This window comes from Paroedura picta, chromosome 8 (genome assembly GCF_049243985.1).
Source record: "Paroedura picta isolate Pp20150507F chromosome 8, Ppicta_v3.0, whole genome shotgun sequence".
Taxonomy (NCBI): domain Eukaryota; kingdom Metazoa; phylum Chordata; class Lepidosauria; order Squamata; family Gekkonidae; genus Paroedura; species Paroedura picta.
In genome coordinates, this window is record NC_135376.1 from 58,809,432 (window position 1) to 58,836,886 (window position 27,455).

Below are 27,455 nucleotides of genomic sequence, written 5' to 3' on the forward strand. Positions count from 1 at the left end.
CTTGGCGGGCTGGCCCCAACGCCCGTTCGGCTCCACGTGCTTCTAGCATGGTTGGAGGGATACCCCGATAGGTCGGCTGCGGAGTACTTGGCGGCTGGATTCCGGGATGGTTTCCGGATTCCGTTCACCGGAGAGCGGGTGGCATCCACGAGCGGGAACTTGCGGTCTGCCCGGGAGCTGCCTGACGTGGTTGCCGCCAAGTTGGCAAAAGAGAGGGCCGCCGGGAGGATCGCCGGACCCTTCAGCGGGCCGCCGCTTCCGAACCTACGCATTTCCCCGCTGGGGGTGGTGCCAAAAAAGGCCCCCGGCGAGTTCCGGTTGATCCAGCACCTGTCGTACCCGAGGGGTGGGTCAGTGAACGACTTCATCCCGGCGGAACTGTGTGCAGTTAAGTATACACCGTTCGACGCGGCCGTCGCCATGGTTCGCCGGTGTGGGAAGGGGGCGCTGCTGGCCAAGTGTGACGTCCAGTCGGCGTTCCGGCTTTTGCCAGTCCACCCGGATGACTTTTGCCTCTTGGGCTTCCGGTTCCTGGAGGGCTGGTACGTGGACAAGGCCATGCCGATGGGGTGCTCCATCGCCTGCGCGGCCTTTGAAGCCTTCAGCTCCTTCCTCGAGTGGGCCGCCAGGGCCCGGGGAGGGTTCAGGGAACTGGCTCATTACTTAGACGACTTCCTGATGGCGGGCCCCGGAGGCACGGACGCGTGCGCCATCAGGCTGCGGGCCTTCCAGTCGGCCATGGCCGAATTGGGAGTGCCTTTGGCTGCGGACAAGACCGAAGGCCCCGCCACTAGACTCACTTTTTTAGGGGTGGAGCTGGACACGGTGGCAGGGACCTCCCGGCTGCCTATGGACAAGGTGTCCACCTTGCGGGAGCTGATCCGGGTAATGCGCGGGCGCAGGAAGTGCGCTTTGCGGGATGTCCAGGTGCTCCTTGGGCATTTGAACTTTGCCTGCAGGGTGGTCGCGCCGGGGAGGGCGTTTTGTTTTCGCCTATCCTTTGCTACACGTGGGTTGTCCCGCCCTTTCCACCACTTAAGGATTACCGCCGAGATGAGGGCGGACTTGGAGGTGTGGGATCGTTTCCTGAGCGGCTTCAACGGCGTGGCCATATGGCAAACGCGGTTCGCCCCCGGGGAGCGGTTGCAAGTTCAATCCGATGCGGCGGGGGGCCACGGATTTGGGGTCTACTTGGAAGGGAAGTGGTGTGCGGCAGCGTGGCCGGAAGCCTGGTCGGCGGAGGTCCACCGCGACATGACTTTCCTCGAGTTTTTCCCAGTTTTGGTGGCGGTCCGCCTGTGGGGGCCGCACCTTGCTAACCGCCGGGTGGAGTTCTTGTGTGACAATCAGGCGGTGGTGCACATAGTCAATAAGCAATCTTCCAGATCTCCCAGGGTCATGCGCCTGGTGAGGGCCTTTGTGTTGGCATGCTTGGAGCACAATATTTCCTTCCGCGCCAGGCACGTTCCGGGGGTCACCAACGAGCTGGCCGACGCTCTCTCTCGATTTCAGGTCGAGAGATTCCGGCGTCTCGCCCCCGGAGCGGCTGCGGAGTCGGAAGTCTGCCCGCCGGACCTGTGGGAGCTTGGCGCCACCTGATCGTGGAAGGGGTCCTGTCGTCCTTGGCCGAGTCCACGCGGCGGGCCTACCGGCGGGCGGCGCAAGATTATGTGGAATTTGCCCGCCGATTGGGCCACTCCTCGAGCTGGCCCATGAGAGAAGGACTACTGCTACGGTTCCTGGCGGGCCTCAAGGGGAGGGGCCTCTCCTGTCGGACGATGCGGGTGGTCCTGGCCGGACTCTCTTTTTGTTCCAAAGCCCTGGGATCCTGGGATCCGGGAAAATCGTTCTTGGCCCGGCAGGCGGTGAAGGGCTGGGGGCGGCAGGCGGGGCCCCGGACCGACCCCAGGCGTCCCATCACGCGGGGCGTTCTGTGCCGGCTTCTCGAGCAATTGCCCGTTGTGGCTAACTCCGGTTTCGAAAGCACCCTGTTCCGGGCGGTCTTTTCGGTCGCATTCCACGGCGCTTTTAGGAGCAGCGAGCTGGTGGCACAGTCTCGTTCGGCACGGGCGTCCACGGGCCTGTTGGTCTCCGACGTGGAGTTGCTGGACGATGGGGTGCAGTTCCTTGTCCGGCGGTCAAAATGCGACCAAGCGGGCAGGGGGAGCCATGTGTACATCCCCGGATCGCGGGGGTCACCCGATTGCCCACGACGGGCTGTGGGCGCATACTTGAAAATCAGACCCCAGCTGCCGGGGGCGCTATTCGTCCATCGGGATGGGACTTGCCTGTCCCGCTACCAGCTGGTAGCCGTCTTGCGAGCCTGCCTTCGGAAGGCAGGGCTCCAGCCGTCGATGTATGGTGTCCACTCCTTCCGCATCGGGGCCGCCACCGAGGCATATTTGGCTGGCGAGCCTTCCAGGGCCATTAAGCGGAAGGGTAGGTGGCGGTCTCAGGCCTATAAGGCTTACATCCGTCCTCAACTTGTTGTATGATTTGTGATTTTACCAGGTGTCTCTTCAACGGCGGCGGCAGTCCACGTGGTGGGCCACAGCATTCCGTTCTGGGCCGGCAGACACGCGCAGTCCACCGGGTGGGGCCCGCACCTTGGCTTGGAGGGAGTCTGCAGGATCACCTGGTCCGGACGGCGAGGATTGCTATGGTCATCCCTGCTGCGGGTCGTGGCTGATGACGTACTGCGTTGGGGCGTCCCGGATGTGCTGGTTATTCATCTGGGAGAGAACGACCTACCATCCCTGACGGGTCGCCAGCTGAGCGCAGCCATCGCGGAGGACCTGCAGATCCTGAGACACCGGATGCCACATACGCTGTTGGTGTGGTCCGACCTGTTGGATCGTTTGAACTGGCGTGCTGCCAGGCGGCCCGATCGCGTGAACTGGGCCAAGCAAAAGGTCAACAAGGCGGCCTTGAAGACAGTTTTTTCTTTGGGGGGCGTGCATGTCCCGCACCCTAGCATAACGTTTCGTTCCCCGCTGCATTTCCGGTCAGACGGGGTCCACCTCTCAGAAAGGGGCTGCGACCTTTGGTTGGCCGATGTGCGGGAGGTTTTAGTTAAAATTTTGTCAGAGGGTTGGCGGAAACAGGGGCCTGCGGGTCCTGTTCAGTGGCGTGTCATGCAAGGTGGGGAGCCTGTTGGCGGGGAGCCCGACTGCGCACGGGACTCCCCGGAGTAGGGGGTCTCGCTAAAGAGACCGGCCAGAACCGGGCGCGGCCTACCCGGCTGGGGAGGCCAGGGGCCCGGGGCCAAGCGAGATGGGGAGGGCCCCATGGAGGCGGACGCCCGTGGGGCCCTCAAAAGGTCGCTTCCCAGGGAAGCCGCGGCGGAAGGTATCCCATCCTCCCGGCTGGGAGTGAGGTGTGGAGCCGGAGCGCCGCGGTGATGGGGGTCAGCCGGCCGGCTGACCAGGAAGGGGCTCCCCTACCTGCATGCAGGCCAACCCTCCCTGTTGGAGGGTCCTGGGTTAATAAAAGGCTGCGGCCAATTTGATGCCAAAAAACGGGTCGGTGTCGTTACTGGGTTAGTCGCCCCCTGCTAGTCAAATAGCGGCCGCGATTGACCGCGGCCGCCGTTGACGCGGCGGGGGCGCCCAGGAGCGGCGCTGACCCACCTGCGTCAGCAGGCCGCGCCGCGGCGCGCAGGGGAAGGGCGGGGCCGCCGGCCTTAAAAGGCCGCGTGGAGGCGGGCCCGGCCTCTTTTCCCTGGATCTCGCGCCTGAACAGCTACCCTCCCGCCCTCCCTGTTATTTCCGTTCGTCGCAGTCTGGGGCGTGTCATGCAAGGTGGGGAGCCTGTTGGCGGGGAGCCCGACTGCGCACGGGACTCCCCGGAGTAGGGGGTCTCGCTAAAGAGACCGGCCAGAACCGGGCGCGGCCTACCCGGCTGGGGAGGCCAGGGGCCCGGGGCCAAGCGAGATGGGGAGGGCCCCATGGAGGCGGACGCCCGTGGGGCCCTCAAAAGGTCGCTTCCCAGGGAAGCCGCGGCGGAAGGTATCCCATCCTCCCGGCTGGGAGTGAGGTGTGGAGCCGGAGCGCCGCGGTGATGGGGGTCAGCCGGCCGGCTGACCAGGAAGGGGCTCCCCTACCTGCATGCAGGCCAACCCTCCCTGTTGGAGGGTCCTGGGTTAATAAAAGGCTGCGGCCAATTTGATGCCAAAAAACGGGTCGGTGTCGTTACTGGGTTAGTCGCCCCCTGCTAGTCAACATAAAACACAATTTATTTATTTGTTAGATTAGATTCAACAGTAACAAGACAATGTACTCCCATACCTAAATAGTGAAACTGGACACATTATTTTTTAAAGTATTTAGCTGGAAATATCTCTGGTCACACAGACAGACTACATAAAAACATGCATCATCAGCTAGAAAACCTGTGATTTAATCAAAATCCTATCACACCACTATATCATATTTTTTTATAGTTTGCCTTTGTCACAGGGACTTAAGGAGGATTACACATAGAACTATTATGCATGGTGGCGGCCATGTTGGGCCACTACTGCTTTCTTGTGGCAGGGCAGCATGCTCCTCTGCTTTCCATGTACATACAGGAGACAATTTTTCCCGGCACAATGCTGGGGTGGAAAGGTTCGACCATTTGCTGTGGTGGCAAGGGTTTTTTTTTTTTTTACTTTCCCGAGGGTGGGATTGTGTGACAGTAATCCATAATCATTCCCAAGCAACAGAGTCAAAGGTGGCCTGCAAATTCATGAATGCAGGCTAAAGCTTCCCATTCTTGCTTGAGGAATGTTTACCAGTAAGGTAAGCTAACACACGAATGTGATTCAATGGTGAGCTTCCTTTCTGGAACTCAGTTTGTCCCGAGATAGAAGATTCCTGCACCTAGGTCTTCAACCTAAGAAATAGATGTGCAATATATATTTTTCCCTAGACTAAGAGAAGACTAGGGTTATTTATTTATTTAGATTTCTATACCACCCTTCCATACGGCTATGGGTGGTTTACATTAAATGTTGTAGAATGGTTACGTAGAAATTCTTTTATAGATGACTGCAAGAATAATCTGTTTCCAACAACATGGAATTATCCCCGAAGCATCCATGACTAGAAATAAGATTACAATAACCAGGTTCAACCAAAGGGGGTCAATTTTGAATAAAACTATGGACTCAAAGGCCCTAATAAACTGTAAAGAGACTTTATATTTACTTTGTCTTCATACATACATTTGGCTACATGATGCGTGGCTTCTTTTGCTTTGTTATATTGTCTTTGTGTTCTCCTAGAGTACTTCTGTTTCTATTGGACATGACAGCACTTGTCTCCATATGCACTTTCCATAACAAGTGCTATTAAATCCACGCTATTGAATGGGATTCCCTCTCTTTTTGTTTGCTTCATGTTTCTGTGTGAACTGTCATGAGTACTACTGCATTATGAAACAGTGACCAAAGTTATGTTTTGCCTTGTATGTTTCGGTGCACTAACAGGGCTTCTTTCCCCCTCCTTCTCAGGTCTTCATTGTTTACCCGAATATATGCAAGTTGCCATTAGTAAAGCATACCTCAGGTCACTGGGCTACACTCTATCAGATGTCACCTTGAATGACCCAAGATGCCCTCCAAGGGAAACAGCATATTATGTTATATTTCATATATCATACATTGGTTGTGGGACAATAAGAACGGTATACTTTTTAATTTTCACTTTTTAATGCTTTTAAAATATAATCATTAGGCTAAGATCTTTCCCAATACCTGTTATCTAAAATCCTTTAACTGAAATCCGTTAGCTGGGGATCAAGCAAAAAAAAATATGTATGCACATCATGTTGTCTGATACTGAATTATGGCCCCTCATATTTATATTTTTTATCACATTCATGCATTAAAGAGCTCAGGGTGGAATACATAGCTCCTACTTTTATACTTGCAACACGTATGTGAGGCAGTTAGAAACGACTAGATATGCCAAGAGGCAACCAGCCCCAACTCCTCACCTGATGTAGCACACAGGCCACTGACATGGTCAGAAATGTATTGTTTAGGCCCAGGTAGGGATGCCAAATCCCATGGGGACCCTGTGGTTTTATAGCTTATCTCCAGGTGACACATGTCAGTTCCCCTGGAGAAAATGGCTGCTTTGGACAGCGGACTCCATAGCATTATATTTCACTGAGGTCCCTTTACACCAAATCTTACCCACTCCTGGCTCCAACCCCGAAGTCTACAGGTATTTTCCAATTCAGAGCTGGCAACCCTAGCACCAAATAGGGTTGCCAGCTCTGGGCTGGGAAATATCTGGAGACTTTGAGAGTGTACCTGGAAGTGGGGGGTGGCATTGGGGGAAAGAACCTCAATGGAGTATAATGCTATGGAGTCCACCCTCCAAAGCAGCCATTTTCTCTAGGATAATTGCTCTTGTGTGCCTGGAGATTGTGGGAGATCCCAGATGCCACCCCTAGCACCCCTAGTCTTTCCAGTTGTACCCGGACACATAGCCAGTGATGCTGTTCAGAACACTTTGGTTGTCTCAGGGTACTTGCTGATTATCTTAACCGATTGTGATCAGTCTATATACTCCCTGACAAATTAGTTATGATCAGGCCTAACAAACCATCCTCTATGTGACACAGGAAGCAGGCCCAAACAACACCAAACACCAAACAGGGAGTATCTAAAAATTCTTGTTGGCATTTGGCTAATCCCACAGTACCTAAAAGGACAACAGGTAGGCAGCAACCAGCAGCAAAAGCCTGCACAGGAGAGGGATGGCAATAAGTATATATTGAACAGTCATGCCTCTCCATATGGCTGCTTGGATAACGGAATACCCAATGGGGGCTTTGTGTCTCCTGCAAAAGCTAGGGGGCATGAGCAAATTCCTCCCCAGCTTTAATGCTGAGAATTCTACATCTCCTGGTATCCATTTCAATGATACAAAATATGGACTTAGTTTTCCTTTCAATCAAGCATCTTCTTCTCTTTCCCTTCTTTTTGTTTTGTTTTGCTTTTTGTACAAGCCTGTTCTAAAGTTTGTGGGATCTTGAAAATGTGTTCATTGCCTTGGAACTGGTGGTTGTTTCCAGTTTTTTTTTAAAGTATTAGCCTGCTGTTTAGGCTTTTTTATTCTAACAGACCATTAGGGCTACTTAAAAACGTTGTGTTTTATGCATGAGTTAAGCACTTCTGGATGGAAGAGATGAGCAGTACAATCATATGTGGAGTTATTCTAAGCCCCTTAAATTCACTAGTGTTAAACTCCACTAACTGCATTGGTTTGCACTGTATGATAGGTCTGTAGCTCTTCCACCGGCATCAAGAGATAAAAAGTGTTTTATTTCCACTGGCTGTGCCCTGAAAATATCAATATCCATACAGACAAGTCTGGTGTTCACCTTTTTCAGAGTACTACAAAGACATTTTAATTACTTTTTATTATTTGTAATAAACTTCATCATGAAAAAGAACAATAATAACTAGCACATTCATAAAATCAGAGTCCAGTAGCACCTTTAAGACCAACAAAGATTTAATCAAGGCGTGAGCTTTCAAGTGCAAGCACCGTACTAGAAAAAAAGCAGGAGCCAAGTAGCCCCTTGAAAACTAATAAAATTGGTGGCAGTATATGAGTTTTTGTGAGTCAGTTTCCACTTCTTTAGATAAGAGTTAATAGTGGTTCTGGGTATTTTGATAAGATTTGACAGAATCTCTCCTTATAGGACAATTAACATTTCTATTTTGTATTTAAAAGTATTTGGGCAATTGTTGTCCCAATCTATATTCCTCCCCCTGCAAATCTATCGATGGACATTAACATTCTTACATTAAAACTGTATCTTTTCATGTTTCAAACAGGGAGATGTTGATACTATTACTTATTCAAACGTGATCACAGCAGTTCCCACAGGCACCATAATTAACAGGAAAAAGACACTTCACCTGCATGTTCAGTGCAAGATGCTGCACAACACTTGGGTAGAAACCATGTACATTGCCGATAACATTCTCGAAGTCAATAGAACTCAGATTGGCCTATACAGTGTGAACATTACTTTTTATCACTCATCCTCTTTCTTGTATCCGGTTATTGAAAGTCCTTATACTGTTGACTTGAATCAGAAATTATACATGGAGATTTATCTTCATAGCTCTGACCCAAATCTAGTGCTGTTTTTGGACACATGTACCGCATCACCCAACTCCTATGATTTTACAACTCTGACTTATGATATCATCAGGGATGGGTAAGACCTTCAGTTTTTGAATGGGAAATCTTCTTATTGCTTTTGTATATTGAATGTTTTTGCAGTTTTCAAGCATCACCCAGTATGAATAATAGACAGATTTATCTTCTCTTCCCAGAGACCACAAATTAAGAAAATAGTTAAATAACCCAGGGCCATCCAAGGATTTTGGGCTCTCTAGGGAAGCATGACCAGGATGGTGGCAACCACATGAGTGTGGTTGAATGATAAATGACCATCCTCTCCCCAGACAGCCCCACTGTATATATACACTTGACTGTCTTTTATTGATCCCCAAAGATATTTTGTGCACAGGGATATCTACTATGCACAGGTATTTTGATATGGATTGCTCATATATGCACTGGATGAATTGGCATAGAATTTAACTGCTTTTTCTTTACGTTTCTGATAACTGTATTTTGCAGGTTAACAAGTAGGAATACTTTAAAATGAAATTCAACAAAGCTATTATTTTCAGTCTTGAGCTCAATGAGATGATTTGCTGAGACTAATCTTGCATTTCAGTTTAATCCTATTTGATACCTTATTGGAATCAAACGTTGCCATTACATTTTGGGTTGGATCCAAATTTTTGTTTCACTAAGGCTGATTATGCATGGGCTGGGGAATGCAGGGGGGTGCCTGCATGCCAGCAGGGCTAATCCCTGCTTACACATGATGCCGGCACTATCCAGGCCCCCTACTAGCCCTGGCCCACGTTAGGACCTCTGATGGCCCAAGGCAAGGGAACATGGATTCTTCTGTGTACCCTTCCTTGCTGCAGTGTCCATCAGAGGCCCATCTACGCCTATGCATAAGGAAAGAGCTGGGTCTTTGAGGCCCGGCTCCTCCCACCCACCAGTGGTGTCCCTACAAGGATACAAAATGCCCCGTTCAGCTTTGCATACTATGGGGCATTCTCATCCCCCCCATGGTGGTGAGATAGTGGCATTCCACTCTTCCACCATTATGCAGTGGAACCACCATGCCCCCACCCCCCTGCCACCACTGTTCTTGCACAGCTCTGGGCAGGACTGTATGTGCCAGGGGATTTCTTTCCCCATGCATACACAGGAAGTGGCAGGGCATGCTGCCATACCACTAGGAATCAGTGGTGATCTAACAGAGCCTTCTACTAGCAGAACATACCTCTTTGTCTGAAGCAACATTCTTTGGACTGATAGATGGCTCCTTGAATAAAAAAGGAACCACTTTTAGCAGAATGGAACCTTTGTACCTTATCTGTTAGATTTATTAACTTTACTGATATTTATATCCTGCTTTTCTCCCCAGTGGGATAACAACATTGTTTTCCCCATTTCTCTTTTATCCTCACAGGAACCCTGTGAGGTAGATTAAGCTAAAAGAGAATGACTGATCTAAGGTTAGCCAGTGAGCTTCCATGATGGAAAGGCAGGATTTGAACCTGGGTCTCCCAGATCATAGTCGAGCATTTGCTCTTTCATTTATGTAAAGGGGCCTCCTTTTCCCGGAGCACATAAAGCACCCTAGGTATATGTGGTTATTAATCCAGTTGATATAGCTAATTTTATTGCTTCATTTTCATATAGGTGTTCAATAGATTTTACCTACGAGACCTATTACACACCATACAGGAATACCCTTCGATTTGGCTTTCGAGCCTTTGAGTTTCTTAATAGATTTCCATCAGTTTACCTTCGGTGTAAAGTGGTGGTTTGCAGAAACACTTTTGCTCCCACCCGATGTAGTCGGGGTTGCCTACCTTCATCCAGAGCCAAGAGAGATACAAGCTCCTACCAGGAAAAGCTAGATGTAATTGTTGGGCCAATTGAGCTTCAGAAACCTGGAATTGAGAGCAGAAAGTTGGGTAAGTCAAGCAAGTGCTTTTCATAAATTTCTTTCAGTCTTTTCTGAAGATGACATTGGCTATCTTGTAGCTGTCTTAAATTGGCAAGTTTAGGACAGAGCAGTTTCTGGGGACTTTAGGTTTGAGAGAGACCCAATGGAAGTGTGTATCTATAATACTAATCCCGGTTAGATGACCTAAAATGTATATTGTGCATTTTAGCATCCTGCTCACCAAATTGCACAGAGTTGTGATGCTTCTTAATATAGCTCCCTATTATTAAAAATATGTTTCTGATTCCCTGCGAAGGTCTTCAGTGTACCTTCTGTTCTTCACAACCACGTAGGCTTATAATTTTCCACCTTTCTGGCCTCCCACCTGCCCTTGAATCTAGGCAAGCGGGAGAAAGGTGGGAGGCATCACCTGATACATCATTTTGGGGCAAAGTGTCACTTCTAGGCAAAGACCTGCATGTAATGTCAGCATGTCAGGAGCCATCATTTCTCACCTTTCCCTGCCTCCAAGGTTCTCAGGGGTGCCAGGTGATGGCCTAGCAAAGATACAAAAATCATTGGCTTTGAATCATACTATGCATGCATACTTTATAGCCATCCAGGGGCCCAGTACTCATTTCAGTTGCTGCTGGAGTGATTACTCTATCAAAGTGATCTAAGCTACATGGGGGTTAGAGGAGCATTAACAGTGTGGCATCGGAAATAAATGTGGATAAAGGGCACCGGGGGAGTAAGTGGATATTGATTTAAGATTAGGGATGGGCATGAGCTAGGAAAATACGGTTCAGTTCAGTTTGCGGTTCAAGGCTTGCTTTGTTCACAAACGCACTGGAGGTTTCATGCTGGGCTGCAGGCTGGAGTTTTAGTCATGGCAGGTTGTCCCACGTCTTTCTGCATCCACATGGGGGAGCATTTGACCCAGTGCATCTCATCCGCCCTCAATTAGTGTTCCTGCATGGGAGCTGGGGCAGTGAAGTTCCCAGTACATAAATGGTCAAACTGTCACAAACTTTTAGCTGCCAAATGAACCAGTTCAGTTTTTGAAGTTCATGATGCACTAGAGACCCTCCCTGCGGAATGCTAGAGTCACCAAAACTCACAGGGGATCTTAGGCTGACGCTCCTGCACCTGCCCTCCATGTTTGGGTCCAAATTACTCCCCAGAGAAGGTGCCTCCAGGAAAGTGCTTTCTGAGGAAATAGCTGCCTCATTGACAGACTATTATTTTGACAGGAACAGGTTCAGGAGTGTATAGAATGGATCCTGAGCAAGCTAGAGACATCAAAGTTGCAGGAGACCTCCCCTGAGTGGTCCTCCACATACCTCCGAATTCTGCCTCCTGTTGCTTTGAATTTTTGTAAACATTTAGATTGAGTGGAGAGTCTGTCTGGAAATATATCTCTTAATAAGCTGTCAGAAACAACTAGAAACTTCACAGAACATTTGTTATGGTGGACCAGCTACAAATTTAACGTTGTGAACCATAAACCATTCAAAATTTGTCATGAACTTTAGTTTGTGAGCTGGTTTGTGCCCATCCCTATTTAAGGTGAATAATTAAGATTACACATTCTGATGACTGTTCAAGCAGACAGTGTATAATGGTTCTTCTATTCTTCATTTGCAGAGACAAAGGAGGAACTACAAGAAAACGTGGGGATGCTTGGCTCACATGTGGCATATGTTGCTGTTGCTGTCATGCTGGCAGTTGTTGTCATAGTGCTTGCAGGATTTATTGTGAAAAATAAATGGAAGAGACCCATTCCATATGAAATAATGTGAGCATCTAATGCGTGAGCCATAATTCCCACTAAACTGAGCTAATTAAAGCTTAAAATGCAGCAAACTCTGTGTTGGATTATGGATTTATAGTTGGGCAAGCAGATTCCCTATGCTGCATGCTTAGAAATTGTGAAACATATAATTAAAAAAAAACTATTGATTTTATATTCCTTTTGCCTTAGCATGAAACATAAACATAAAGTAAAACATCTGGAAAAAAATCATTGGGAAAAATTGAAACTAATTAAGCAGTTTAAAGAACCACTGAATGTGCTAGACAAGCCGTACAGCCCAAACATATGCACAGGCAGCTTCCCGGGAGTGGCAATAAAAAATGTTCCACATAAAAGTTTACTCAGACATAAACCTCACTGAGGTTAATGGAACTTGGTGGTATGTAACGGTGGATGGGCCTGCAGCTCTAAAGCCTATGTTTCATTCTCCATTTGAAATCAAGTGGATTACAATGTACTAAATTTTAGAGGGATAATCCATGCTGCCATGAACAAATGCATATATATAAATTCAGATTTGTTATGGGCTCAAAATAATAACAACCGATCAAAACTCATTGAAGGTTAACTTTGGCCGCTTAAATTGGTCGCTTGCACTTTAGTCTGATGAAAAAACAGGAATTATTATGAAACTTAACAATGTGTCCTATCAAGTCTTCTCAATTTCATAGTTTTCTAATATACACAACAATTGTTGAGAAATATAGAAGAGACATTTAGAATACACCATCTGGAAAAATATTGGTTTTAGCTATACTGACAATATAATTCCTTAGATTGATTTTCAGTTGTGGTGGAAAATCAAACAATCAGAAAGTGAAGACACATTTTATTTTATTTTCTTCATATTTTCTCTTCCACTTTGTATCAAGTGCATTATTTGAGGTACCAAGTTATGTTTTTAAGTGCTTCAAAGTAAGTTTTTAAATGTCTAAAATATATTATCAATCACAATAAAAGAGGGTTTCAGCTAAAGAAGTGAATTGTGGTCATTTTTTATACATTGTAAGTGGTTCAGTTTTGGACTTGGAACATAAACCGGTAGATTTCACATTTCATCAAATTCAGCATATTAACAATGATGGTAATGTTGGAAAAGCTAATGTTCCTCACTATTACAACATGTAAGAACTACTGCCGTTAAAAAGAAAAAGAGTTGATTCTTTTTTGCCCTTTTTCTCTACCAGAAGGAGTCTCAAAGTGGCTTACAATCGCCTACTTGTTCCTCTCAACGTGAGGCTTCCTATGTTATCTGGAACTGAATGGTTTTCTGTAGTTATCTGGAGCTGGATGGTTTCTTTTGGCCAACTTTGATGGTGGCAATAATCCTCTAATTCTAAGTTCAGGACTTCCTTGAGTTTATTTTCTTCTCCTCCAAGAATCCCTGCGTCTAACATGAGACCAGAGAATAACTGACACAGAAAATAATATATTTGACTATTGGTAGGCCACTCCAATGGTCCTAGTAGTATTTGCACCACCTGGTAGCAGTGACAACAATGGTATTAAGTTCAACATTAATGCCAATGGAAAGTCTTCCCCACACCATCATAGTCCAAAGTAATCAGATTTTATTTCTAGAGAGGGAAATCTGTTGGAAAATGAAGTGACTATTCATAATAAACTTAAAGGGAAGACCAAGAGAATCAAATCCCTCCAGGATGTTTCAAATTTAGTTAAAACCACACACATTTTATTGTTAGACCAAATATAGAGAAAGTATCTTAAAAATGATATTGCAGTCCTGAGAAAAGTACAGAAGAAGGCTCAGTCTGAAAAACAGGTGACTAAGGGGGAACATGATAGGGGTTTAATAAAATTATATAAAGATAATGGAAGCAACTTATACCCTCTGATTACTGTTAAGACTGGGCAGTCAAAATCTGCACATGGCCCCTAGCCACAAAGAGATAAAACTGGCCTTGACCAAGGCCAGGGCCTTGGCCAAGGCCTTGACCAAGGCCAGGGCTTTTTGAGCCTTGGCCTGACCTAGTAGAATACTCTGCCTGAGGAGATCAGGGCCCTTTCGGATCTTAAACAGTTCTGGAGGACCAGCAAGATGGAGCTGTTCTCTCAGGCCTATGGCTGAGGTTAGGAAACAACATCATAGATGCTGGACTTACCTGACAACCCAGCCAGCAATTTAAAAATGTGTAAAACAGTACACTGAATTACATGGATCACTGATCTGATCCCACAGTTTCTTACAATCTTATAACACGGAAGTCCTAATAAACCAGGATAAGACAGGTGCTCTGAACTTGAATGAGCTATCTTCAGTTCTGATGCCCCCTTGATTTCTGGAATGGACCTCTTGTAAAGGAGGTTATACTTATATAGAGAACTTCATTGCCATTGGAAGACTCCCATGTCCAGGCATACAATGTCATAGGGTGAGCTCCTTGAACGTAAATCTACAACATGGTCTCCAGCTTCCTTGTTGGCTTCTTCTTCATACCTAACAATCATACCGCAACACTTGGTTCCAGCCAAATACAAACTCAGGTCTCCTATGGGTTCTCATACGAAGACTCTTACCATTGCTATGACTGGTTTTACCCTTATGGCACCCATGAAGAAGACCTTCATGGACATCAAGTGCAGGATCCATATGCCCTAAACTACTTGGATACAACGGAACCCAGACACCATGCTCTTGTCAAGCTTTGGTCAGTTTCACTTTAAACTGATGGGATCTGGCAATTGGGATCTAGCTGTGCATTGGCTGAGTGCCCTGCAGGATTACAGACACAACAGTGCCCATTTCTCTGAAGGGAAATATAATCACTTATGGCAGTGGTCCCCAACCTTTTTATCACTGGGGACCACTCAACACCGGGGACCACTCACCGGGGGACCACTCAGCGCCTTTTACTGAGGCCCGGTGGGGGGGGGGTAGTTACTCCTCTACTCTCAACCACTGCCCTAACGCTCTCTGATCACTATGGCAATGTTTAAACATCCGTTCAAAATAAGATACAGACACTCTACAACAATGAACATGTCATGACAATGACAAATCAATGGGAACCCTGAGCTTGATTCTCTGCAACGAGATAGTCCCATCTGGGAGTGATGGGAGACGACACCCGAAGTGTGTTGTAAAGGGCCGGGGGGGATGAAGTCAAGGGCCAGGGGGGGGAGAAGGCGTCCTTTGGGGCCCACCTCCAATTAGTCGAAGGACCACATGTGGTCCGCGGCCCACATGTTGGGGATCGCTAACTTATGGGATTCCTTGAAGCCTGATAACTGTTTCAGTGGTTCTTCCACATTCATAAGGTTGAAAAGGGCTGTTCTACAGCTGTAGTGTCATGGATACAGGGCACCTCAGCTTTGCTGCAGTCTGACAAAAGATTTTATTCAGCTCTCTGGCCCAGTCTCTCTCTGCCTGGGCCTTCTTGTAGTCAGCCTTTCATAATGGCTTACTCAGCTCCAAACTGCTCTACAGGAGTCTTGCACCCCCTGAGGCTACTTGTATACATTACAACAACAGCCTTACTCCATGAGGCCCACACTTTAATTAAAGGTGGGACTTAACTTGTTCAGTCCTAAAAAAAAGATGAGGTTTGGAATGTATGAGAAAGAATAAATTTATAGCAAAAGCCTTGGGAGACATTCCTCATGGCCAACCTCCTCAAAGGTCCCGACCTTGTTTTAGGCCCTACCATACTAGTTACAAAGGAAGTGGCTTCAGGTCCTTCATTCTCCTTCCTCCTCTAGGTCTCATCCCTACCACCTCCACCTCAATCAAGGATAAAATTTCCTTTCCAGAGAATGCAGCAGTCAGAATGTCAGGAGGCAGGGAAATTTATTTATTTCATGATTTCATGCCAGCATGAACAAGTTACGCCTATTTTTGTACCAATTGAATTGGTTTTGTAGTATGTTTTGGGGTTCAACATAAGGTTCTGCCTGTGAACTTTAAAGTTCTAAATGATCAAAGTGCTTGGATGTTCCTGCTTGTATTCACACAGTAGTGCTAACTTGCACTTTCCGCATTATGTTTGGTGGGGATCCATTCCTTGCTGCTGCCCCTAAATTGATTACAAGAACTTTATTGTACCAGAACTTGTACTTTATTGTACACACTTGTTATAGGGCTTCTGATAACTTATTAAAATTAATCTGTTCTGGAAAGCCTTTAAATATGATTTCTCATTCCTCTATGTTATGGCATCTTTTAGTTACTTCACTGCTGACAGGTGTTTTTAGGTAGGTAATATCAGGTAGCAGGTATATCACTTAGCACGTATATCACTGAAGCAGTCGGTGCGAGTGTAAATGGACTCCGGAGAATGGTAGAGGACAGGAAGGACTGGAGGATCATTGTCCATGGGGTCGCAATGGGTCGGACACGACTTCTCAACTAACAATAAAAGCATACCTTGTCTTTACATTTTAGGCACAAGGAAATGGACTATAAATTGTATATATAAATAAAGGACATTCATACGCAAGCTATTTATATGAGGCTGCTGCTAGGTCACTGATCATCAATACACATCAGGAATAAATTATATATGCAATTAGGTTTCTCTGCAAACTTACACCATGGGTAGATTCGTTATATGACGAATACTTGCCTGTGAATTTTCTTGTAAATATTCTAAATATACAAGTGCAATGTTTTCTTTGGGGTTTTCTTTCTTCAAAAAATGTTTTGGCAGGTATTGGATAGACTGCTTTGGAGACTTCTTCAAGTAGTTCCTCTTCACACTTTTGCCACTTAATTTGTAATACCCTTGAAATCTCCTTGGCCTTTTTGCAAACCCCTTATTTATTCATTCTTTCATTATACAATTTTCCATTCTTAGCTGGCGTCACTACCTTATCTATTGCAAAGACAACTTAAGCATGCATTGTAGTCTGGGTAGCTCTCAGCACTTGGCTTAACATATGTTTACCACGCACTTATCTGTTCATTTATTTTGATTTATGTCTTTATAGTTTGTCTGTCTTTGAATTCTACATGGTCTCATGAATACTCAGGGCTTAACCAGATGAGACACAAATTTTGCATGATTAGATCTGCCAGTGACTGATTCCATCTGCACAAAAAAATGCCAATACACATTCCATAACCAAAAATAAATAACAAGATCCAAAATGACATATAAACACCACATTTTTTCCATGCAGAACATACAAAGCAAATATAAAAAGGCATGCATGCATGCAAAGCTGATCAACCTTTCAGCAATATAAGTCTTGCATAAAATACAGAGGTCTTACACACAGCGTGACAAAGCATGCAGGCCAAAGAGAGGAATGTGCTTCATTTCCCCCTTCAATAACATCAATGCATGTACTGTGATCAAATAGTAACAAAAATAGCAAGAAAAGTATAAATGTACTAATTTATACCCAGTTGCAGTTCAAACATGAAAACACAGATAGTTAGATGATCCCATTGCTTAGGTGAAGGGTGGGACCCCAGTCATTCTGAGTAGAAATCTTCAGTTGAAGTTCTTTGAAAATAATGCTAGTCAGTTCTGGAATCCCTGTAGAGTATAAGGAAATGTGATGTATACATTAAGCAAAAGAATCCCAAGAATTTTAAAGCATCAGTTTTCGCACTTACAGGAGGTTCCTTTATGCTTGTATAATCAGTGTGAAGGCTTTCAGCACATCAACAGATTCTCAGAACAAATTGGAGTATGAGACAAATGTAAAGAAAAATTAAACTTGTTCCTCCAAAATGCCATCCATTCAACTCACTGCTGCTAAGTATGTGGACAAACTCAAAATCTGAGATACCACCTAATAACAGCCTGCGGTTCGTAATATAGATTTTAAAGGGGTTTTAGGAAGGATGGAGGAAAGCTTCATTGCCTGAGCTGGATCAAAGCAAGCTCGCAGCTTGGCTGGCCTAATGCAATACCTGCCTCTGATCTGTTGGTCTCTGTTTGAGGCCACCCATTCCCAGATGATAGCATTGTTCAGAGCTTTTCATAGCAGTTAGCTTACGGTGGGACTGAGCCTGGACAGCTTTGGCTGAGCCTTATCCTGCCAAGACATTGCCATCTCGGGCAATGAGTTCCACATTTGCCTCCAGGGGTCAAAAAACATTCAGCTTGGCTGTGGAGCCAGCATTTGCTTGCATTCATCCACCCCCAGGATAGCCCTGCCTGGTCCATTTGGAGGACAAAGTCCAAAGCAGGTCCTTGGGTACTCACACTCTCTTCGTGCATACTGGCGAGTACCACCTCTCTAGGTTTCAGTTTGTCATGCTATGATGCAGGCATCTACTCCTTCTTCAGTGAGGCAACCATACTAGTCTCAGAATTGGGCCCAAAGGCAGAAAGAATCTGCTCAATAAGCCAATGGCAGTCAGTTCATCCAGCTGCTAGTGTGTTCTTCATCCCCCACAGGTCAGCACAAATCAGAGTGGATTGTGGGTCACAGCATCATTCACTGGGCAGGGAGATATGCCATATCATCTGGATGGGGGGAAAACTTAGGTCTTGACAGCTCTCTGTGAATCACTTGGTTGGGGCATTGGCCTTCTCTCCTTTCCAGTTTTTCATGTCATGTGTTGGAGTGGAGACCTGATTATGCTTTGGTAATACAATGAGGGGGAAATTATCTCCCAGTGCAAAGGGGTGGTGTTGACATGTTCCATTACAGTATACTTAAAGATCTCTCAGAATGGGGCATGGATGCTGCATGGCATACAGGATGAGTTGCTTGGTTGGTTACAGGCTTAGGAGCATTTGTGCAAGCCTGGAGGGAACATTTCCTCTGGGCTCTTGTGGCAGTTTGGGCAGGAGATGGCTCCTGTTGGCTAACGAGGTGGTGGCTGTTGGCTCACATCCCATGGTTCTGGGATTCCCCCACGGGGTCTTGGAATGGAACCAGTTCTGCAGCATGCCAAGCTCAGGAGTTGTCGATGGGGCTTTCACCACCAGGTGGCAAGGGAGCCATGCATCAGCCGGCATCTATGTGGTTCCTGGGAGGGTTGCCACTTCTTTGTGGGCTGGTGTGTGTGAGGTTAAATGGTGGTAGGCAGGTCATCTGGTTCAGGCTTCATGCCTAGGCAGTGCCAATGCCCCTGTGGTATAATCAATAACAGCTGTGGCCTCTTTACTCTCCAGAATCAAGGTGGTCTTATTTTCTTACCTGTAGACCATCTATACTCTTGGGGCCCACATAGTTACAAATGGCAAGTTAGATCCAATTTCGACTGATGACCATACAGCATGTATAATTTCAACCTGCAAATCCCCCTACTTGTCCAATTTTGGAGGAGGGGTAACTAATTGGACACTAATATTTCTTGTGGAACAGCCAATTCAATTTGGTCACCTGCAAAACCTAGCATTGTCTTGCATGCTGTTCTGTACTCTCCGCTTCCAATATTTCCAAATGGACTGATCTTTCAGGAAAGGCAAAGAAACAGGGAAATGTGACTAAATGTATTTGCAAGCGTCCATTTGATGGCCATTCGTTAGATGTTTTTGGTCCTGGTTTCTTCTGGATACAACATCCCTTGAAACAGGAAGGAAGGAAAGTGACAGGCATTGTGCTTCATATTTAAATCTGTTTACACAACAAGTGTATAAATTAAAAGATAAGGAAAATACCATTGATAGGCACCTGGACTGCTGGCATAGCTTAGCAAGAGGAATTTGGCAACTTGAAAAGTCTTGTATATAGCACTTCATTTTATCATTGGGTGGAAAAGAACAGATCAAATTTCAGACCCTAACACCCTATATATATTCAGGTGTATCCTACTTGACATGAAGATTTAGCTCAAGATGGATCACAAGGTGGTGATCCTTTGCTTGCTTCTTTCAGCTGCAGGTAAGATATCTGTGTAGGAAATGTTTGTCTCCTGTTCTTTTTTCTGTCTTGCACTTACGATATCAAATATGAGTTTCAATCAGAACAGCGTAATGAAGAGCAGAATACTGAATACAATCATATTGCAACTTCTTCAACTACTTGGACTTTTCTACCCCGGGTTTTTGATGCAGCTTGATTTCTTAACTGCATCACTTCCCCACCTTCCTGAACCACAGGATCACTCTTCTGTTTTTTTCTTTGAGGTTTCTCTGTGCCTTTCAAGCCACATTTGCAATGGTCTGAAAGCAACATGGAAAAAATGGGTGAGGAATGAATGGTAAACAATACTGTGTGTGGGGAATCAATGTAGTTACAAAGTTGAGCCACAGCACAATTAGGTGTGGAAAAAGCCTAAACAAAGTATTCATAGATGCTGTCTTTCTCATCCTAACATAAAGGTAAAGGTAAAGGTATCCCCTGTGCAAGCACCGGGTCATGTCTGACCCTTGGGGTGACGCCCTCTAGCGTTTTCATGGCAGACTCAATACGGGGTGGTTTGCCAGTGCCTTCCCCAGTCATTACCGTTTACCCCCCAGCAAGCAAGCTGGGTACTCATTTTACCGACCTCGGAAGGATGGAAGGCTGAGTCAACCTTGAGCCGGCTGCTGGGATTGAACTCCCAGCCTCATGGGCAGACCTTTCAGACTGCATTTCTGCTGCCTTACCACTCTGCGCCACAAGAGGCTCTTTCATCCTAACATGTTCTGGTCTAAATTGGGAAGGTTGAGTCTACCCTTACTAATTGCTTACAGATATTGTTATGATTAAAAACTGCAGTCCTATATGTACTTATTTACCTGACAGCAAGGCACCCTGAGTGGACATGGTGAGAATCGGGCTGTAAATTGAATGGAAAGCAATCGCATAATAGAAATGAGAACTGTGGCATCCTAAAGACCAAGTAATTCTTATTCTAGCATAGGTTTTTGTGGATTTTTATATTTTATAGAATGAAGGATCTGTTGGAATTAAGGTGTCATCAGACTTCTATGTATATTTGCTGCAAAAAGGCTATCATGGCTACTCTTCCAAAACTGAACTTATTAGTCATGATTAACTCATTCAGTTATTTTCCATAGTATGTGAGAATTAAACTAATCAAATTTACTCAGAAGTAAATTCCACCCCCCTGTCATTCTGTGCTTTTGTGGCTGGATTTGCCTGTGTGAAGTAGGAAGATGTACTTCTAAAGTGCATTGAAAGTGCATTATCCAACATGTCAGAATGAACCTGTTCTAAAAGATTTACTTTTTAACTGATATGCCCATCATTGCGGCTCTCGTAACTTAAGTTGAGCTGGGGCCTAAATGTTAGCTAGAATTCTCATAGTTTGGAAACGTTGGAATTTAATACTTGGCAATCGTTACAGAGATAGATTAGGGGAAGTAAATTTCTACTCTCTCTCATAAACTCTATGTTGAGATGATCTGAGTATTGCAAATGTCAATTGTTTTCTTACCTTTTGCAAATTATATGCTCCAGTGGAGCTTTGGAAATGTGTCTGAAATTGCGCCAGTGCTGCCCTAGAGCACAGGGACAGCAATGAAGCCACACAAAGGTCACTTTGAGTAGCTTTTTTTTTTGGGGGGGGGGAGGCTGCAGAGAGGAAAGCTATCACTGGACAGGGAGAAATCCTTTCCAATGGATGAGGTAAAGGGATGACATAGCCAGGGCCATGTTCTCTGCCTTTCAGTTATCAGTGATTCAAAACTAAGCTGATAGGGATAGGATGAAACTTCCATTGTAGGATGAGACTCTCTGCTTGTCCTGATGTCATTCTCAATAACCGATTATACATGGGCAGGAAAGGCTGGGTTGGCAGTGGGGCTAATCCCTGCTTATGCATGACATTGGTGCTGGCCCAGCACTTTCCTGGCCCTGGTCCACTTTAGGGCCTCTGATGGGATGCAGCAAAGGAACAGTTATTTTCCAGCATTTCCTTTTTTGCCAAGGAAACCACCAGTGGTAAGGCCTTGTGCACAAACAAACCGGTCAGTCCTAGAGATCAGCCCTGACTGCTCCTTAGAAAGCCAGATCCTGAAGATGAAACTCAAATACTTTGGCCAACTCATGAGAAGGAAGGACTCCCAGGAGAAGAGTCTAATGCTGGGAGCGATTGAGGGCAAAAGAAGAAGGGGACGACAGAGAATGAGGTGGCTGGGTAGAGTCACTGAAGCAGTCAGTATGAGCTTAAATAGACTCTGGGGAATGGCAGAGGACAGGAAGCCCTGGAGGATCATTGTCCATGGGGTTGTGATGGGTCGGACACGACTTCGCACCTAACAACAATAATATTTTTTACCAGCAGGTGGTGCCAAAACCCACTAAAGACAAGCGCAACCTGTAACCTGAGCTGGTCTGCTGGGAGATGGTTTAGAAATTAAATCAATAATAATAGTTAATAATTAAAATGCAGAGGAATAGGTACACAGGGCAAGTCACCACTGTGTTTGGGCAGCCTTAGCAAGGGGTTTCCAGACAAGTGAGAAACAGAGTGGATTTGCCATTGCCTTCCTTTGCAGAGCCTTCCTTGGGTTCCCATCTAAGTATTGACCCCGCTTAGCTTTCATGATCTGACAGGATTGCGCTATGGGATGCCATCTTCCATTCCCCGTACAAAGGAATGCCAGAAAGCAAAATAGTCTTGAAAGAACAAATATTATTACAAAACCCATAGTTCCCAAATTTCTTCAAATGCAGAAGCAGACCAGGCTATTAAAAGTCTCTACTTCCTGGAGGCTAAAATGTGAAAGGTATGAAGGAGCATTCTCCTGTAACCCGGATAATGCCTTAGGGCCTCATGCATGAAACCATTTGGGAACCTAACCCAGCAGTTCATTAGCAATGTTAGAGAATGAAAACCATTCTAGACTGCGAGTACCAGGTAGGGGGAAATTTCAGCCTATTATCTGATCATTTTGAACAACTAGGATGCCAGTCCCCAGAAGAGATCTGAGGCTGCCCTGGAATTACAGGCAACAGAGATCAGCTCCCCAGGAGATAATTGGTTACTTTGAGGGGTGGACTCCATAGCATTATACTCCACTGGGATCCCTCCCAACCCAAAATCCCACCCACTCCCCGCTCCACTCACAAAGTCTCCAGGTATTTCCCAACCCAGAACCTGCAACCCTACAAACAGCATATATATTCATATTTAGATTTGTAGGCCGCTCCTCTTGAACCTGTCATCTTGGGGTGGCATACATCATCATTATACAATAAAACCATTAAAACACATAAATACAATTGAAACTACTAAAAAAGCTAACAATCAATATCCTGTGTGGAGTCACTACTATTGATTCCCCGTAATAGGGAGGATGTAGGGGAGACTCCGAACCTGTAGGGGAGGCCCCTATGTGTTCTTGTGCTAGCTCTGTCAGGGCCGGTTAGCTATAGCAAACTGCAGCATTCTCTGGGGGACATATTCAAACAGGCAGTCCCTTAGATATGCAGGTCCCAGATTGTGAATGGCTTTAAAAGTTAGCACTAGAACCTTGAACCGAACTCAGAACTCAACTACCAAGAGTCACAGCCAGCTTTGGGAATCGGATCATCCACTTGAGGTGCAGCTTTTTCGGCTTAATTCTCTGCTCACTTTTGGAGTTGGGTTATTAAACACCTCCCAAAGCCAGGACATCATTGACCAGGAAGAGTGCTTTTATAGCTTGCAGGGAAAACCCCATGTAGGCTAAATAATAAGAAACATGATGAAAAACAAAAAAGCACTCTGGTGAGTTCAATAGTGGTCTTTAGTAGATATTCTTTAATCTTCTTTGTATTTCATGACAGCATGGGCATTTTTGCCATGTTTCTCACTGTTTAGCCTGCACGGGGGTTTTCCTGCTTATTTTAATTTAGGTGTTTTTTCCATTTGTGTCTGTCTTAGGCAAGGAGACAACTGAAGGCAGGATTTATTGCACAAGTGTTGTTTTTATATTAAAAAACCAAACCATGCTCAGGGTTTCCAACTTTTAAACACAGCCCCACTAGCTGCCTCTTTATCAGTGTGAACTGCAGCAACTATCTGATGTTATTTAGCCTTGATACAATGATTAGCTTCAGCTGTCCATTTCCACTAATTAAACCTTTTTTTAAAAGGAATAGGCTTCATGAGAAGGAAGGACTCCTTGGAGAAGAGCCTCTTGGTGACTTGAGTCACAAGTTCCTTATTTATCTGGCCCCCTCCAAACTATGTTTTGGGAAATTTTCCCTGGAAAAAACTGAAGATATTAATTTGAGGACTGTTTCTGTGATAACTTGTACAGCAAATGTGATTTCAGGCCATTTTTGTTTGATTGTCCACCATCACCATGGTAAATCTTGGCCTGATGCTTGGTCTTCAAATGGCCCCATTATGGTAAGGGCTATCTCCCATAGGCAGGAGAATTAGTCCTCTGTTTAGGCTGGATCCTTTCCTATGGATCTAATAGGTTTTGTTCAGAGACATGATTTAGAAACCCCTTTTTAAAAAGTCCCAAATAAAAGCCTCTTGTTGCATATGTTACAAACAAGAAAGGAATTCACTCAGTCATTATTTCATCATCTGTACTGAAGTAGTTTTGTGAAAGCACTGGCATCTTTGCAAGTTACCAATGTCTAGTTGGTTATTTTTTTTTTCTAGATGTGACAACTTGCTTTTTTACTTGACCCAGTGATGATGCTACAGTCTAAAAGTGAATTACTACTGACAGCAAAATACCTTGGTTCATTTAAAATATTTATACTCCTTTTTCTGGCAGTCATGACGCCCAAGACTTTATTGTGCACAGTAGGGACTACAGTTCATGTGAATGGCTGTGGATCACATCACATTCTTTAAAGTAAAGCAGTGAATACCCTCAAATAATCAACAGAACCATCCTTCAAAGGATCCTTGTGATTTGTAATGGCTAATTTGGAAACCGCTTGTGTCTTTTTTGAGAATTGTTTTAAAAACTGTTTTAAATTTTTCTTTTTCTTTTTTTTTGTTCTAAGAAGGGGCAAATGTGCGACTAAGGGGTGGAAAAAGCAGATGCGAAGGACGAGTGGAAGTACGCTACAGACTAAGATGGGGAACAATCTGTGATGATTACTGGGACATGAAAGATGCCATGGTGGTCTGCAGGCAGAGAAGATGTGGCAACGCTCTTGAAGCCCCTGGAAAGGCTCGGTTTGGCCAAGGTCGAGGACCCATTTTTCTGGATGATGTACGTTGCACTGGAAATGAACTCAACCTGCGGGATTGCCACCACAGAGCCTGGGGGAAATCTAATTGTGCCCCCAGCGAAGCTGCTTCTGTCATCTGTTCAGGTACTCTGGGATTGATGGGCGATAGAAAGTGTGAATATTCATGTGCCTCATAGATTGTTTAACTATTCTGTTCTGTATTCATTCTGTCTGTTCTGGAAGCAAGCAGAGAGGAAGTGTACTCAAAGGAGCAGTCAGTCACCAAAAAGCCAATCAGGACATGGAAGGAGATAATTTGAAAAATACCAGGAAGTTCCTAAGCTAACTATGCTAAAGCCCACCTCTTCCATTGCTCCCTGTATGATAATCTTTTGTGCTTTTCAATCATGCATGCTACACATATTCCAACAATTGGTACAGGTGCTCAGTAGATTCAAATGAGTAGCCGTGTTGGTATGAAGGAGCACAATAAAATCAGAGTTTTTGCATTTCTATGATTATAGAAAAACTGCAGAGTTTTAGTTAAAAAACAACAACTAGGAGTACACTCAGAACTCTTGATCTTTTGGCATATAACCTATCTACCATGAACTGTACAGTTCTGGTAAAATACATACCTATATTAATATTTTCCATTTTTACATATCAATAATTATCTATTTTATACTTGTCCTGGAACGAAAGCTTTATTTTGCATTTAGCAAGATTCACTTGTATCACAATTTGAAAAAATCTCTCTGAACTGCTTTTTTCTTACTCCTCCTTTTTTCTTCCCTCAAGGACCTGACATAACAATCAGGGGACATACATCGACTGGTAAGGAGAATTCCTGGGCTCATACTGAAAACTGTTTTGAAACTGGTGTGATTTTTTTTTCTTACTCCAGCTTCTTTCTTTTTGCAAGAAACAACCATGGCAGTCACAGAATTTACTAGTAAGAAGTAGCTTTTATGCACAGGAAATCACATCAATTATGTGGAAAACTATCCCCACCCCTTCTTTTTTCTATATATCGGTGAAGTCAGGAACTCACTAGCAAGGGGAATAACAAGTTCACTAAAATGTCACATACACATGGCACCATATAGTGTAGAAGTTTGCAGAATTCATTTCAAATGTCTCAAAACTACTGTGTGTGTGTGCGTGTGTGGAGGTTGTAGGATTTTTTGGAGAATTTATCAGTCACCACTTTTTGCTTTCTCACATTCTTATTTTATTTCCTCTTAGACCAAGGAATAAGTACAGGGGTACCCACCTCAGCAGATAAGGAGAACCTTTGGCCCCATATACGCTAAAGGTTGCAAACACTGTAATTTTCATAATACCCTTTTGTTTTTGTTCTTTTTTCAAAACCTCCATAGCAACTGCAGAACCATCTGGTATGATGCCTTTAAAAAAATACATCCATGATGTCATAGAATCATCTGTAACCGCTCCTGTGGAGCGGTAATAATAAATCAGTAAGGGGTAGATGGGAGGAGAAAGAAGTAGGGCGAGTCTGTGATAAAAACTCAAAAGGGCCAATCAGGAGTGCAGCTCCCCATGGGCCACTTGGCCCGCCCTGGACTGCCCGGTGAGAGTGAGAGGGTTCACCGGTGAGAAAGAAGCAGGGTCGCTGCTCTTTTCCTGCTGGCATGCCAATGTGCTGCCCTAGCCAGGCACATACAGGGTTAGTCCAGAGGAATGCATGCTTGCCAAGTCAACCAAGTTCAGAGTGCATAGCAGAGAGTAGTCAAAAGTCCAGTCCGGGTCTTATCTGAAGCTTTGACAGCCAACGTTCAAAGGAGAACTGAAAAGGGGAGTCGTTAATCACACCGAGGTCGAAGCCGGAGAGTCGTTCAGGAATAAATCAAGTCCACAATACTTATTCGTAGTCAGTTGTTGCATCAAGGGTCATCAAGCCGGAAATCAGTCAGGCAGAGCTTCGTTGAGGCGTAGGTAATCCGGAACTGGGGGCCATTCCGCACCCCTTCAAAATTGCACAATGGTTGCAAATTGAAATCGCTACTGATTTGCTGTTATGCACAATGTCATTGACAATCTGCAACACTCCTGAAACTGATCTGCAAAAAGCGCTTCATTGTAGCGCTTTCAGGGAAATCCCAAAAAGTGGATTCACCCTCCGGAAAGCGCTACACTCTTGCAACCAATCCGCAACACTAGCGGGAAAGTTCTGTGCATTACCATTGTTGCGGTTTCTGCAAAGTCCCTCCCCCTGGCTCTCTCCTCCGATCTTCCGGCGAAGCGATCGCCATTTTTTTTTCTCAGAGCGAGTGGAGATCAACGCACCAGCGAGCCTTAATTTACCCAGCGAGGCTTGCCCGGCTGCAGTCCCTCCTCAGAGCTGTTTAAAGTCACCAAGCACCAAGCAACACACAGCCTCGTTTGCTGGTTTATTTTGCCTTTATTTTTCACTCTATTTTCGGCCAGAAATCGCGCCCATGCGGGGGGGGGGGGTTCACTCAGGGGGAGCGTGGCAATGATGAAACGGCAGCTCAAACACCATCTGCTAGCTAGATGGGTCTCTCTGTTGCAACGAATCAATGCAGATTCGTTGCAACGTGTTTTT

The 27,455-nt window shown here is 45.3% G+C and overlaps 1 protein-coding gene across 1 annotated transcript in view; it reads left to right on the forward strand.

The window, feature by feature from the left end:
- The first annotated feature begins 19,625 nt into the window (after positions 1-19,625).
- The window catches only part of DMBT1 (deleted in malignant brain tumors 1), a 219,150-nt gene continuing 211,320 nt past the window's right edge, over positions 19,626-27,455 (forward strand). The window contains exons 1-2 of the mRNA XM_077350946.1: positions 19,626-19,672; positions 24,695-25,009. Of these exons, the coding sequence (XP_077207061.1) occupies positions 19,627-19,672; positions 24,695-25,009 (361 nt within the window). The 5' untranslated portion in view covers position 19,626. The remainder of the gene's footprint in view (positions 19,673-24,694; positions 25,010-27,455) is intronic.